At 43.0% G+C, this 15463-nt stretch overlaps 1 protein-coding gene across 1 annotated transcript in view; it reads right to left on the bottom strand.

Annotated features, from left to right (window-relative positions):
* LOC141128937 (tricarboxylate transport protein, mitochondrial-like) overlaps nucleotides 1–15463 on the bottom strand; it is a 59432-nt gene that overhangs the window by 18934 nt on the left and 25035 nt on the right. Inside the window, exons 4-5 of the mRNA XM_073616596.1 lie at nucleotides 4980–5118; nucleotides 3359–3443 (exon numbers count right to left, since the gene is read on the bottom strand). Of these exons, the coding sequence (XP_073472697.1) occupies nucleotides 3359–3443; nucleotides 4980–5118 (224 nt within the window). The remainder of the gene's footprint in view (nucleotides 1–3358; nucleotides 3444–4979; nucleotides 5119–15463) is intronic.

Below are 15463 nucleotides of genomic sequence, written 5' to 3'. Positions count from 1 at the left end.
GGCAGTCATAAATTAAAGGCTGTGTAAATTACAGAAAATGTACCCTAGTTTGTAGGCGCTATAACTTTTGCGCAAACCAATAAATATACACTTATTGACATTTTTTTTTACCAAAGACATGTGGCCGAATACATTTTGGCCTAAATGTATGACTAAAATTGAGTTTATTGGGTTTTTTTTAGAACAAAAAGTAGAAAATATCAATTTTTTTCAAAATTTTCGGTCTTTTTCCGTGTATAGCGCAAAAAATAAAAACGGCAGAGGTGATCAAATACCATCAAAAGAAAGCTCTATTTGTGGGAAGAAAAGGACGCTAATTTCGTTTGGGTACAGCATTGCATGACCGCGCAATTAGCAGTTAAAGCGACGCAGTGCCAAATTGTAAAAAGTGCTCTGGTCAGGAAGGGGGTAAATCCTTCCGGGGCTGAAGTGGTTAATGACAGCGACGGCTTCAAATGCTACCAACAAAAACTGTTAGCGTTCGCAGTGATCAGGCCTGCAGCGAATGCTGCAGTTGTGTGTAGCCTCCCTGAAAGTATTCCTGAGAGTGGCTCGGGGTTAAATTTCAGCACCATTAGTGGTAACCCCGAGCTCGGGATTGCATTGCAGGATCCTGGAAGAGGTTACTTACCTTTCCCTAGGATCCTGCGATGTTCCCTGCTGTGTCATTGGGCTGTGTCCTCCATCCCGATGTCCTGTGTGCCGGGCTCCGTTCCCTGCGAGCGTCGCAACGCACGGGGGCGGAGCCTGGTGGCAAATTAAAAAAAAAGTGAAAACTCATAACACATACAGTACACTGTAATCTTACAGATTACATTATTGTATGAAATCATTTCACATCCCTTTTGTCCCCAGTGCTTTGTCCAATGCCCTGCATGCAGTTTTATATGATATATACTTTTCTTTCTGCCTGGAAACTGGAGATAGTCCATAGCAACCAAAAAAAGTGTCCCTTTACATCAAAAGTGGTTTTAGACCAGCTAGAAAACAGTGATAGTAAATTAGAACACTTACAGAATTGAGCGATCGTGAATCTTGGGGAAATTTAATTTTATTATTATATTATTATTTCTTATAAATTATTTATATTTATTATATTATAATTTATGATTTTGTGTTTCAAACTTCATCACACCCGGGATATCTACTAGACTCTTGGTGGACAGATATAAGTGTGTTATTGCTAAGAATTACAGGCCTACAATATAAAAACGCCAAGTTTCTATGCAAAATAATTGTACCGCTGTTAATCTGACATAATCATACCGCCAGGGAGGTTAAGTGACAGTGATCGATTGATACTGCACTCGGGTGGGCTGGGAGGAGGGGCTAAACACAGGTGCTAGCAGGTATCTGGGCTGATCCCGCTAACACTGCGTTTTTGGGAACCCTAAACCAGTATAGATCTGATCAGATCTTAATCCGTTCAGACACTATACTACTAAGGGAGGTGTATGGTGCATGCGTGGGCGTTAGCACTATTAGCACTTATCACCAGTGCAGTGATAAAAAAAAAAAAAAAAAAAAAAAATATGAACATTGCACTGGGTGACACAGTGACAGGGAGTAAAGGGGTTAACTGGGGGGGGGGGGGGGGTGACAAGTGTGCCTATGTGTACTGTGTCAGTGTAGTGTTGGTGCAACTAACTCTGAGATGTCTTCTCTCCTCTCTGGAACAGAAAAGAGATCCGTGAGGGGAGATGACATCACTTCCCCTGCCTGTGTTTACACTTACACAGGCAGGGGAAGGTTTCATTTGTCAGGACCGATCGGCAGGTACAGGCCAGAAATCATTAGCCTGGGCCTGATCGGAATCGCTTCAGAACCACGCAGAATCGGACGCACGTGACGACGTACAGCTACAATGCTTCGCCCAGCCGAGCCAACCTGCCGCAGTACAACTGCGGCAGCTGTTCCGGAACTGGGTAAATAGAAACAAACTTCTTCCATTTACGGATGAAGGCCACTGTGCTCATTGGGACCTTCAATGCTGCAGAAAATTTTCTGTACCCTTCCCCAGATCTGTGCCACGATATAATCCGGTCTCAGAGCTCTACAGAAAATTCCTTGGACTATACGGTTTGGTTAACTGTGGGACCTTATATAGACAGGTGCGTGCCTTTCCAAATCATGCCCAATCAACTGAGATTACCACTTCTCCATCAAGTTGTAGAAACATCTCAAGGATGATCAGTGGAAACAGGATGCACCTGAGCTCAATTTTGAGTGTCATGATAAAGGCTGTGAATACTTATGTACATGTGATTTTTTTCATTTTTTAAAATTTGCAAAGATTTCAAAACAAACTTCTTTCACGTTGTCATTATGGGGTATTGTTTGTAGAATTGTGTCAAAAGGTTTGAGGCTTGTCTCTGTGCCGTTTGGCGTATTGTAAGCCGGATACTTTGTGGCATTTGTTTAGTAATGGCTTTCTTCTGGCGACTCAAAAATGCAGCCCATCTTTCTTCAAGTGCCTCATTGTGCATCTTGAAACAGCCACACCACATGTTTTCAGAGAGTCCTGTATTTCACCTGAAATGGGTTTTTCTTTGCTTACCAAACAATTTTCCTGGCAGTTGTGGCTGAAATTTTAGTTGTTCTACCTGACTGTGGTTTGGTTTCAACAGAACCCCTCATTTTCCACTTGTTGATTAGAGTTTGAACACTGCGGATTGGCATTCTTAATTCCTTGGATATTTTTTATATATCCTCTTTCCTGTTTTATTCACGTCATCTACCTTTTCCTGCAGATCCTTTGACAATTCTTTTGCTTTCCCCATAACTCAGAATCCAGAAACGTCAGTGCAGCACTGGATGAAAGATGCAAGGGTCTGTCAGGAGTCCAGAAACTCATTGACACACAATATTGTGTCAACTTGTGTGCATGTTATCAGGCCAAAATCACCAGGGTGTGAAAACTTTTGATTAGGGTAATTTGGCTAGTTTCTGTTCTCATTATGATTTAAAGAGTAAACACAGTTGATTGATAATAAATGGCTTCAGCCAAACACTAACCAAGAGTGAAAGAAAAGTTTGTGATATTCTCTGAAAAATGGCCTGCTAGCAACTATAGTTTGGTTTCCGATGCCTACTTTTTTATTTTTTTTTTTTAAATGGTATAGTGATTGAGAAAAGGAAAATTAGTTAGAAAGGTAAAAAAAAAAAAAAAAATCTTATTAAATATAGTAATAATGTCACAGTTGTAAAAAAACAAAGCAGACCTACTTATAAAACCAATTATATAATGGGCCTCCATTACTAAAATGTATATTTTTTGAATGCACTAGTTTAAGATTATTCTAGTTGGGAATCACTCCACAGCAATCATTTCTTAGATATCTGTAATCATGGTAGTTACCTTGCTCTCGAATGATCTCCCGTACTCCATGGTAGAACCCACGATACCTTGGCGTAGATGAGGCCTGATCATGGATGAATTTTACCTGAAACAGGCATAAAAGGCTTCAAATGAACAACTTGTTTTTCATTGGAATAAAGAGAAGCTAATAAGATTCTGACAGTCAAAGGATTGCTCCACTGAAAGACAAGTCAGTTCTTAGATGCTGAGCATTTTTTTTCAGAGAAAGTGGAACTAAAATTGAAACTTAAAAAAATAAATAAATAAAATAAAAATGCGAGCAGGCAGCTCTTCAAGGATAAGTTAATTTTTTAGAAAATAAAAGCACATTTTTTTTGCAGGTAAAATAATTTTTCTTTGGAGTCTGTAAGGCATTGCACTTGCAATCAGCAGATCGCTGGTGCCATGCAGGTCTCTCAGTGTATCTGTGTGCCAGTACATCCTATACAGGCAAGCAGATACACTGACACTGTATTCCACAGTACCGTGGTAGTTCATTGGGAACTACAAGCCAACAGCTGCAAAAGGACATATGTACAGCTTAGACACTCCAGCTGTGCCAGAATGATGGACTCCTATGCGAGGGATGACATCCTCTGCTGGCCATTAGAGGTTGAAAACCTGACATCATTAGAAGGTGGAGGGGGAACATTTTGCAGGGTTTAGGTCAGCTTTAAGTTTCAGTTCTCAGGTCAACATGCCTACAATCTCCACTGCAGAGGGGTACCATGCTTGTGGGATTTTATTGGATTATGGATACAACATCACAATAAGTGGGAACACTCTAAAGTGGGCAGGATTAGGCTAGGAAATGTGGAAGGGAGATCTCACTACTGGAGGCCCTAAAGATATATGAAGCTGGCAAATGGTTTAGCCTAACACACCCTACCTCCAACTGAATATCACTGTTACTACTGTCCCTCTGCATCAACTAGATATTGTTTCTCATTAGACTTCAAACTATTTTCTCATTATCTGAAGACGCCCACACACTACAATACTAAAAGCCAATTTGAAAATGGCTAAAGAAGAAATGTAGTGGGACATTTACAAAAGCTGGAGCACTGTGAATCTGGTGCAGCTGTGCATGGTAGCCAGCGTCTAACTTTAGCTTGCTCAATCCTGGAAGTTGATTGGTTTCTATGCAGAGCTGCATCAGATTTTATACTCTCCAGTTTTAATAAATCAACCCCATAGTCTCATTAAAAGATATCTGCTGGGCACCTAAGTATCTACACTTGTTACCCCTTTGAACCTGTCGATCCTGCTTTCTTTTGATGTGGCACAAAGCTGTTGCACCACTATCCCATGTGCAGACAATATAGATGTGACAGTTTTTGAAGGAAGAAAAGAAAAGAAAAGAAAAGAAAAGAAAAGAAAAGAAAAGAAAAGAAAAGAAAAGAAAAGAAAAGAAAAGAAAAGAAAAGAAAAGAAAAGAAAAGAAAAGAAAAGAAAAGAAAAGAAAAGAAAAGAAAAGAAAAGAAAAGAAAAGAAAAGAAAAGAAAAGAAAAGAAAAGAAAAAGAAAAGAAAAGAAAAGAAAAGAAAGCATTTCAAACTTAAAATTAACAGGAGGCCGATTTGTATGGCTAGCAAATATAGACAGATCATACGATTACATACCTTGATAGTTTCCATTGGACAGACAATCAAAATAGCCTCTGCAACACCTGCCCCTAACCCACACATGAAGCTGGCTCTTCCATCTAATTTTCCTGAAGCACTTCTTGCATAATTACTCAGGAACTCAAATGTACCGAACCTGAACAGAAGATTTCTCTCATTAGAGGCTGCGATATGAGGTTTCGATATGGTTCCATATGAACATATACAGTATGAGTGAACATTAGGCCTTTCTAAGGGCTCACGTGTTGATTATGAAGAACGAAGCAATGCTCATTAATACTCCTATGATGACATTTATGATGTGGTTATGTTGCGTTTATGAAGAGTGAAAAAAACGCTTCAAGAATGCTCGATAAATGCCCGTGGGAGCGCTGTTTTTCTGGTGGGAAGTGCTTAAAAAGGGAAGTGATCCAATTTGATATGCAATTTGGATAGATTAAAAATAAAAATTATATAAAAATGAAAAAACAGCTGCCATGTAATCATACTCACCATTGCTCTTCTGCTCCCTGGAGGCAGTCTAAGGAGAATACTTGTTTGGTGACTTGTTGCCAGATCGTTTGTTTTTTGTATGCATCACAATAGCTTGGGTTGTATAAATTTAGGGTGCTGTTCCATCTATGAGCACTGATTAAGATCAGCCTTCATGACACTTGCTGACACTGTCCCTTCCATGTACGGACACTCTTTTGCCGACACAAAAAGCTTTGCCACTGACAAATGCTCAATGCCTCTGCATCTAACTGCCACTGTCAGTATTACTGGCTGTCTTGATTATTTGCTTATGTGTGCAGGCAAAATTGAGTTACCACACAGCTGTTCTGTTACAACCAAGAGGTGATGGGAGCTGCTCTGTCCTTGTTTGCTACTTCCCAGTGCATTCTGGCATATCTGAGCCTCCCCTTTCTTACCTCTAAATACCCAGATAACACTTTATAAATGCTTCACCAACACCTCAAATGCTCTAGGTGTGGTTGGGTGTGGTTATAGAGCATCACCACTGAAATCAATGGAAGTGGTTGACAAGCTATAAATGTCATTTGGGCTCAGTGTTGCATGACCGAGCAATTTCCAGTTAAAGTAACAGCGTTGAATAGCAAAAAATTCCTTGGTTTTGAAGGGGGAAAAAAAGCTTCTGAAGGGGTTCATTTTAACACAATGCTACTGCTCCGTGTGAACAGCACTGTGTGCTGGCACTGTAATATTCATGGCAGGCATTGACGAATGGTTATGGAACTTTAGAAATGCTCAATAAATACACCATAAAAAACACATGGTATCGACACATGTGTAAACGAACCCTTACTGGTTCTTTTCCAAGTGCACCCAAAATGTAAAAAAGGGAAAAACCTCAAGTCTACAAAAAACTATCAGGGTTCATCTGTACCCATCCCAGTGCAATTCTGTTTTCCTTGATGTGCATCTAAAACGCTAGAAAAAAAAAAAAAATTTACTTTACAGCTCATCAGTCTTTAGATGATGTATCGGCACATCAGTTTTCTTTAGGCTCTTTATTTTCACCTGGTAATTCTACCTCTAGTACACACTTGTCCTAGGGCAACAATGCTCACTTGTTGTAATGTATCCGTGGAGAATACATAGTTATCACCCTAGGCGGTTATCCTGAATTTGACCGCAGAGCACTTCCCACACTTATCTTGTGATCTTCTGTAGTTCACAAAAAGTTTACTCAGAAGGCTGAAAACTTGGTTTGAGATTTCAATTTAGTGAACAGGAAGTTACAAGGACATGTACGTACATGGTACAGATTCTGGCATTCATTAAAATTTATATTCCGGACTGAAGCTCTACATTGTATTTAAACCTAAAAAGAGGAATTTTGATTTACCTGTAAATGTACAGTGCAGGACACAGACAAAGAATTCTTAGACCCTAGGTTATAGGCCCATACCTTCAGGTGATTGGACAGTGGCAAAAAAACTTGCTAGGGCATGCCCACTGGGATGGTTTCTGCAGGGCAGAGAACCAAATTCAGATCCCAGGGTACTGTAATGGGGGCCATGTAAGATACACCTTGAATGAAGTTTATGAAATGGGAGGAAGAAGTCAGAGGCTTTTGAAAAAGAATGGATAAGGCTCAGACTTGTCCTTTCAGATTACTTAAGGCCAAATTCTGGTCAACACCCGATTGTAGGAAGGCCAGAATGCGAGGCAAAGAGTAATTTTTAGGACTTGAGTGCCTGTGTTCACACAAGGCAAAGAAAGGATTGTTGGTTTGGATAGTAGATCTTTCTGTAAGTGGCTTTTCTTGCTTTTAGCAAGGTAGGAATGACAGACTTGGAAACCCCTGTCTCTTAAGACCTGGGCTTCAACAGCCATGCTGTTAAAACCAGAGACTTAGAAGCAGGATGGAATAGAGGGACCTGAGACAGCAGGTCTGATCTGTTGGGGGAAGGCCAGGGACAGACCTTGCCACAGACAGAGGTAGTTTATTGGTAAATCTGGGTGCCAGCCCACTTCACTGATCCAGGTAGTGGATTTTTGAAGGGTTTTGAAGGGGGATACTTTCCAGTTGTCGACTGCTGGGATGAGGACCACAGAGATCGCTGGACAGCAAATTTGTGTCCATGAGATTATCTGGTTTTCTTTCTTCAGGGCTGCATGACTCCTGGTGCCCCCTTGGTGGTTGATGTAAGCCACAGTAGTGGCATGGCACCCTGATGACAGAGGTATCAAGTTTTGCAGAGCCATATTTATAACTCTGGATGCCCAGGATGTTGATAGAGAACTTGGTTTCCACAGGTGACCATGTTCCCTGTACTATGAGGGACTGGAACACTCCTCCCCAGCCTGAAAGACTAGAATCTGTTATCACTTTCCAGTGATAAATAAGGAATAATTTCCCCATTGTCAAGAAAACCAAAAAAAAAAAAAAAAACAAAAACAAACACACACACACACACACAATCTTTAAAAGGGCGGCTTCAGTCTCTCTTCCTCAGTCTTTAACCGAGAACTTCCCCGGAACGGCTTCTGAAACAAATAAACACTTGTCCAAAGTTATAACAGCATATAGGGAGGGAATCCCTTTGCTCTCAAACGCTTGGTCTTGCGCTGAGATAAGGTCCAATCTATAGCGCTTCATGAAAGTCGAGTAGTTTGACCATGTTGCCGCTCGACAGATTTGTTCTTGTGTCGCTCCAGCTCGCGCCGCCCAAGAAGCCAATAGTGCACGTGTGGAGTGAGCCATGGGGGAAAAGGGACATTACTTTTTCATAATTTTGTAGGCTTCCACAATACCTTGTTTATTTGATCCAGCTTGCGATTGTGTTTTTGAAGCTTGGGGCCCCAATTTTTTTCCAGCATGTAAAATAGAGCACTGGATTTTCGAATGCTCTGACATTTCCAGATACCGTAAAACACAGGCTCTCACATCCAGTTGGTGGAATGCTATCTCCTTTGGATTGGTGGGTGACCCACAGAATGATGGCAAAATAATTTCCTGAGTTCTATGGAATTTCCTCACTACTTTAGGCAAAAAGCCTAGGTCTGTGCGTAGCACCAGCCTGTCTTCAAATACTTGCAAAAAAGGCTCTTTAATGGAAAGCACCTGAAGCTCGCTAATGCGTCTAGCTGTGGATATGGCCACTAAGAAAACAGTTTTGAGCATGACCAATTTTAAAAAGGACAGCTTTTCTTCCTGTGACCATTTTATCCAACCCTGTAGTACTGTTGACAGGTCCCATTTTGGCAAAATCTTAAACGGAACAGGTCTAATTCTGGCTAACCACTTAAAGAACCTGCTAACTAGCGGGTCTAATGCCAGGGATTGCTCAAAAAAAAAAAAAAACCCAGACAAGGCCGAAACCTGCACTTTTAATGCGCTAATGGCCAGTCCTTGATCCGCGCCATCTTGTAAAAACTCCAAGATGACCGGAATACCTGCAGACACCTTCTTGGTATCTAACCAGGAACAAAAAATATTCCAAATATTAACAAAAATCGCTTGGGTTACCTTCTTTCTACTAGAAAGAATTGTGTGTACCACCCTGTCCGAGAGCCCCTTAGACTTCAGGAGGCTTTCTTCAGAAACCAAGCTGATAATTTTAGATTCTGTATTCTTGGTAACAGAACTGGGCCCTGGGACAGGAGATCCTTCCTCTCGGGCAGCATGAGGGGAGGCTCCTCTGGCAGGCGTAACAATGTGGAAAACCACGGCCTTTTCAGCCAATATGGTCCATTCTTGAAATTTCCTGAGAACCAGAGGAATAGGTTTGAACGGGGGAAAGGCCCACCTCTGGGCCAAGGAGTCTATCCTTTTGGCCCCTGCTTCTCTTTCCAGTGTACACCGGAACCTGGGCATTTGCTCTGTTAGTGAACAAGTCCACCTCTGGGAGACCTAATTTCTCCACTATTAGCTGGAAGATCTTGGTGTTTAGTGACCATTCTGACTCGTACACTTGGTGTCGGCTCAGAAAGTCCAGGTGGTTGTCCGCTCTTCTCAGATGGACTGCAGATACAGATTTCAGATTTCTCTCGGCCCAAAACAAGATGATACTCGTTAGTCTGACTAAGGACGGACATCCTGTTCCCCCTTGCTTGTTTAAATAAGACACTGCTACCACACTGTCCGAGAGGACCTGTACGTGGTGACCTTTCAGCTCTCTGGCAAATGTTTTTTTAGCGCTTTCCAGATCGCCTGTAACTCCCTCCAGTTGGTAGACCTTTGGGACGGTACTTTCTCCCAGTGCCCTTGGGCTATTTTTGACCCCCAATGGGCCCCCCAGTCCCAAGCACTGGCATCAGTGGTGATACAGACGGACACTGGAAGAGACCATAATAGATCCTGCACAAGGTTCTCTTCATTCCTCCACCACCGAGACCTTCTGGTCTTTGAAGATAGGCGGATGGTTGTGTCTAGTGATTCCTGTGCTCCGTCCCAGCTGTTCAGGATGTTGGCCTGGAGACACCTGAAATGGGCCCTCGCCCATGGAACCGCAGGAACTGTTGCTACCAGAAAACCCAGACCTGACATACCTGAGCGGAGGGAAACTGCCAGATTGTTTTGAAAAAAAAGTTGGTCGCCTTCACCTTTTCTACCTTCTCCTCTGAGAGATAGATCTTTTGTGTCACCGAGTTCACCAAGAACCCCAGGTACTGTAAGACCTGTGCCGGGATTAAGTTAGACTTTTGTTTATCAACCACCCCAGTTTTTATAAAAAGGAAATGGCCACCCGCAGAGCTCCCTGTAATTGGAGCACAGAGGGGGCAAAGAATAAAAGGTCGTCCAAATATGGTATGACCGATATCCTTTTCAATCTCAGGGGAGCCAGTGCTTCCGCCAGGATTTTTGTAAAAATCCTGGGGGATGAGGACAGGCCAAATGGTAGGGCCCTGAATTGAAAATGTCAGACCTGCCTTCCACACTGGATTGCTACCCTCAAAAATTTGAGAGTCCTCGTGGATGGGGACATGTAGATAGGCGTCCCTCAGATCAAGGGAGGCCATGAAACAATCTGGGAGAAGAATAGACTTTACCAAAAAGATTGTTTCCATCCAGAATTTTTTGTATGTTACCCAGTTGTTTAGTAACTTCACATTTAGTATTAGATGGCATTTGCCCGACGGTTTCTTTACTACAAAAACGTAAGACAGTAGAAACCGTGGTTTACCTCTTGCTGTGGCACTGGAACAAGAACCATGAGTTTATAAAGGCAGTGGTCTTTGCTGATAGCTTGACCGACTCGTTTGATGCATCTACCATATAGTCCACTGCCTTATGCAGCATGGGAAAAGAATCCAAAATTTCCTTCCTGGAGGTCCCACTTTCCAAATGACCTTGTAATTAGTCCAGCCAGACTTCCAAATTATGAGCCACTATTGTTGTAGCCATCGCAGGTTTTCGGTCGGTCATGGCTACTTCCCATGACCTTTTCAGCAGTACCTTCATCCTCTTTTCCATGGGTTCCCTAAGGACACCCATGTCCTCAAAGGCAAGGTCTGTTGATTTAGCGCACTGGGAAAAGGCTGCGTCTACTTTGGGCATCTTGTTGCAAACACAGGTGGAATCCTCACTGAAAGAGAATCTCCTCTTCAAACTTTTGGGGAAAAAAACTATTATTTTCCTCCGGTTCCACCCACTCTTTAATAGAGTCTGCCAGGGGTTGTCTTAATGGCCTCCATTTCTTTCTGAACACCAGAAATCAATTCCTTGCAGGCCCCACAGGGCCTCCTTCTAAACCAATTTGTCAATACAGGGTTTACAGAGGGGCTTGTTCCACCCTTCCTTAAATTTGTACGTACATGACGGACACCTCTTCTTCCCCCCCTAACCTCTCCAGTTCTTTAGGCAGAGCCTAAGACAAGAGAAGGAGAGAAGAAAGGGAGGAAAAAAGGAGGCAAACAAAAGACAAGCTACCATCAGCATAAAACCTTAGCAATCTAGGTTGTCCTTCACCAAAACCTATGTGCACCCCCACCAGCCGCTGACAGGATTCGCAAGACTCTTTAGTCTGGATCCCGTCTTTAAAAAAAAAAAAAAAAAAAAAAAAAAAGGAAGGGGGCCTCAAAAATGGGCCACATAAGTAGTCCATTATTCCGCCCCCCCCAGCCCCGTAGGTCCCTGGCATCCCTGTGTCCGCCTACCTGAGGTGAGTTGGCTCCACTGCCACCTAGTTCAGCTGAATCCATGCTGTCCGTTCCTTGCATTCAGGTAGACAGTCTGTGGTGAAGCACTATTACATCCTGTGGCTGGCGTTTTTCCCAAAAACTGCCCTGGCTCCATCATCCACGCTCACCGGGTGACCTGGAACCAAAAGTCCTGCGCCGGAAGTCCCCGCCTTCCTCCTGCGTTCCATAGGCCAGAACTCGAGACCTACGCCCCCCACCTGACCCACGATCGTTTCCGGCAGCCAGACAAGGAACGCCAGCCCTCCCTAGGCTATCAAGGAGGAGGACGCCGGCACCGGCTTACATTTAGCCTTGCCGGGGGGGGGGGGCCAGATGCCAGCCACCTTAGACCCATGCTACCAGGTACGCAGATCTCCTTCCCCCTTCTACCATGGGCAGTTCCCAGGCTTAGGGAAAGGAGAGCTCCAATCTAGCCTCCTCCTCTGGTGGAAGAAACGCAAATACTGAGGAAGAAAGATGGAAGCCGCCCTTTAAAGATCTGGTTATACTGTCCTGGACAGACGACTAGAGAAAACCTGGATGCCCCAAATTCTGAGAAGGACAAGAAGACGTGCTTGGACCTTTGTAAATACTCTTAGAGCAGAAGATAGGCCAAAAGGCAGCATGACAAACTTGTAGGAACTGTCTGCCACTGCGACGCACAGAAAGCACGAATGAGGAGAATAAATGGGGATATGCATCTTGGATGTTTACAGATGCCAGGTATTTCCATTATTTCAGAGAGGCAATACCCAACCTTGCAGATTCCAAGTGAAATTTTGGAACATAAAAAAGGTATTTGCTGAGGGATTTTAAATTTCAGAATAGGATGAATTCCCCTGTTGGGCTTGGTTCTGTGAACAGCTTTAAGCCTTGTGAAGGTACTGACACAGCTACTCCTTGGGACAAGAGATGGTTCAGGATATTCTGGAAATCTGATTGTCCCTGGGTAGATTTTGTTTGCTTTGAGAGAAGAAAACAGCAAGGGGGTAGAGTTTTGAATTCTATTTTGTAGAAAACCACCAATTTTACCCAAAGGTTTGGCACCCAGAGAGGCAAATGGTAACAGACATTTCCCTACTCTTAGGAGTAAGGGCGTCCTTTCATTGAGAAGAGGGCTTTGGGGAAGATTGTTGGGCTTTGTAGGCCAAGTCTATTCCCGAAAGGAAGGGCTGAACTTAGGTTCGGATATTGAAGCCTGGGTAGAGCAATTAGGTGCTGCATTTTACAGAATTAGGGGCTCCTGAGGGAAGGTTTTGGAATCTTCCACTGTAGAAGTAAAACCTTTCCTCCCATTACATCTTTTATTAATTGGTCAAGTGCTTCCCCAAACAGCTGTTTTCCCTCGAAAGAAGAAAAAAAAAAAAAAAAAAAAAACACACATGTGAAGCATCTTTTAAAGGCAGTTTCATGTTGTCTAGGCTTTCAGCCACAAGAATCTGCACATGTGAATGGAGATTGGGGCCATTCTGGAAATTTGCCTCATGACATGTTCTAATGCATCCACACAAAAAAGCAGAGCAGAAGGCAACTGCTCTGTTAAAGCCAAGAATACAGGGTCATATTAGTTGCTTATTCTCCTAGGCCAATTTGCTGCAATCTGCCATATCGAAATTTTCGCAAGAGCTGGTTTGCAGGGGGACTGGGCCTGCCAGTGTGTCCAGAAGGAAAACTCTGCAACCCTGGTGCAGACAATCCTTGTGTCAAAAGGGCAGGAGGAAGCGCCTTAGTACCTTATAGTCAGAAGTGTGCAATCTCTGGTGTGATGCAACACCTGGTCACCACCCCCAAGACTAATCTCTGAGTGGTTGAGTTTTAGCACCAAACTTAACATTTACAATGAAGTGAACACAATTCAGTTATAGCTCTGATCTTTTACAGTAATAGCCAGAGATACAGGTGGCCCGGTCTTACCCCCCCCCCCCCCCAAGGGGTCTTCAGAGGTTGGATGCAATAGGGATGGACTACAACCCTGCACCTGCATAGCACCGTGCAACTGACTTCACATGTTGCACTAGGCACTAAGGTGAGCACCATTGCAGGGCCCAAAGCAACATTACACCACTACACAGTGTGGAGTCTAGGTACAGCTCCCAAGGTTTTACTGAGAATGTGCTGATCCAGATGCACTGCTTCCATCTGTGGCATTTTTAAACAATAAGGAGCTGACTGAAGAATCTGAAGATAAAATTATAAAGTACAATAATAAAACTAGTTAAGCTAAGAGTGATTTCCCTATGAAGGAAAAAAGAGGTTTATCATCACCTTAGAACACTACCAAAAAAACCCCATGGACTCAAAGAACTCATGAAGTGGGGCAGGTTATTGGGAAGGTGCCCAGTACCAGTGTCCAATCGTCTGAAGGTACAAGTCTAACTAATGTTCTATGAATATTTGGCCTGCGACCAGTACAATTAAGATACACAAAAGGTATTATATTACAAGCTTGCTAGTGCTTTGATGTGGTGGCCACATTTTTTTTTCCCAGTTTTTAACTTTGTTTTCCCTTATTTTCATCTGGCCAATAACACACTTCCTGTTTTAGGGAGGTGCCTCTATGGAGGAGCACCCCAAGGCACCCTTGGACAGTAGCATTTTCTTGGGATGGGCTTTACTAAAGCTGGCCCATAGATGGATCGAAATTTGGCCATCCCCGTTCAACAGAAGTTAATTGCTTGAACAAACAGACAAGCTGGAAAACATTTGTCAGTCAGTGGTTGTACTGATCAGTGTATTCTTGCAGTGCCAGGTCCCACTGTCAGAGTACAATGTCCCAGGAAGCAAGATTTCTCCATGCACCTTTTTATATGCACGGAGGAATACGTTCATTTTTTTTTTTTTTTTTTTCGCTAAGCCAGATAAAACTAACCATCTATGGCTAGCTTAAAGGAATTGTAAAGGCAAGGGTTTTATCTTCATGCATTATGCATCAAGATAAAGACTGCTGTGTGCAGCAGCCTCCCCAGCAGCCCCTAATACTTACCTGAGCCCCATCTCTGACCAGCGATGTCCACAAGTCCCTTAGCCATCTGTGACTCTCCCCCTTGATTGGCTGAGACACAGCAGCGGCGCAATTGGCTCCCGCGGTTGTCAAAGGCAGTTAGCCAATCAGGAGAGAGGGGACAGAGCCGAATGGCAGCTTTGTGTCTGAATGGACACACGGAGCTGCAGCTCGGCTACCCCCATAGCAAGCTGCTTGCTGTTGAGGCACTCGACAGGAGGGAGGGGCCAGGAGCAGCAACGAGGGACCCAAGAAGAGAAGGATTCGAGCTGCTCTGTGCAAAACCAACTGCACAGAGCAGGTAAGTATGACAGGTTTGTTATTTTGTTTCTTTATTTTTTTTTTTTTTTAAAAGAGACTTTACAAATCGCTAACAAAAACTTCCTGTCCCGATTCACAGGTAATAAAGCTATGACACAGAGTGAACTCAAACACAAATACTGCTTTGCTAATGCTAGTAACAGGCTGAATCGTGTCATTTTAATTTTACACTTAGTACCACTACATTTTATTTTAAAGCACATGTCTTTATGATCCCAGAAATAATTTTTTTTTTTTTCTGCAAATGTATGTTTTCCACTTATTTGTGTTTTTAAAATGACAGAAAAATAGAGGGGTTCTTACTTTTCCTGCACATTACTTTAGTTACGCGGTTAATCTAGATACCTTGTCTGTTATTTCCAGGGCTTTTTTTCCCCTCAAACAATAGGTGCTGGAACTCAACCACAACCCCCCAAAACCTCTCCCCCCACACACACCCTTCAAATCACATCAAATAGTGGGTGTGGTCAGTCAAATTTCACAAACAGTAGGAGAGTCTTAAAGGGGCATTAAATACCAGGATTGCATT

This window comes from Aquarana catesbeiana, linkage group LG02 (genome assembly GCF_042186555.1).
Source record: "Aquarana catesbeiana isolate 2022-GZ linkage group LG02, ASM4218655v1, whole genome shotgun sequence".
NCBI lineage: Eukaryota > Metazoa > Chordata > Amphibia > Anura > Ranidae > Aquarana > Aquarana catesbeiana.
The sequence above is the reverse complement of the archived record's forward strand: the minus strand, read 5'-3'. Positions and strand labels throughout refer to the sequence as shown.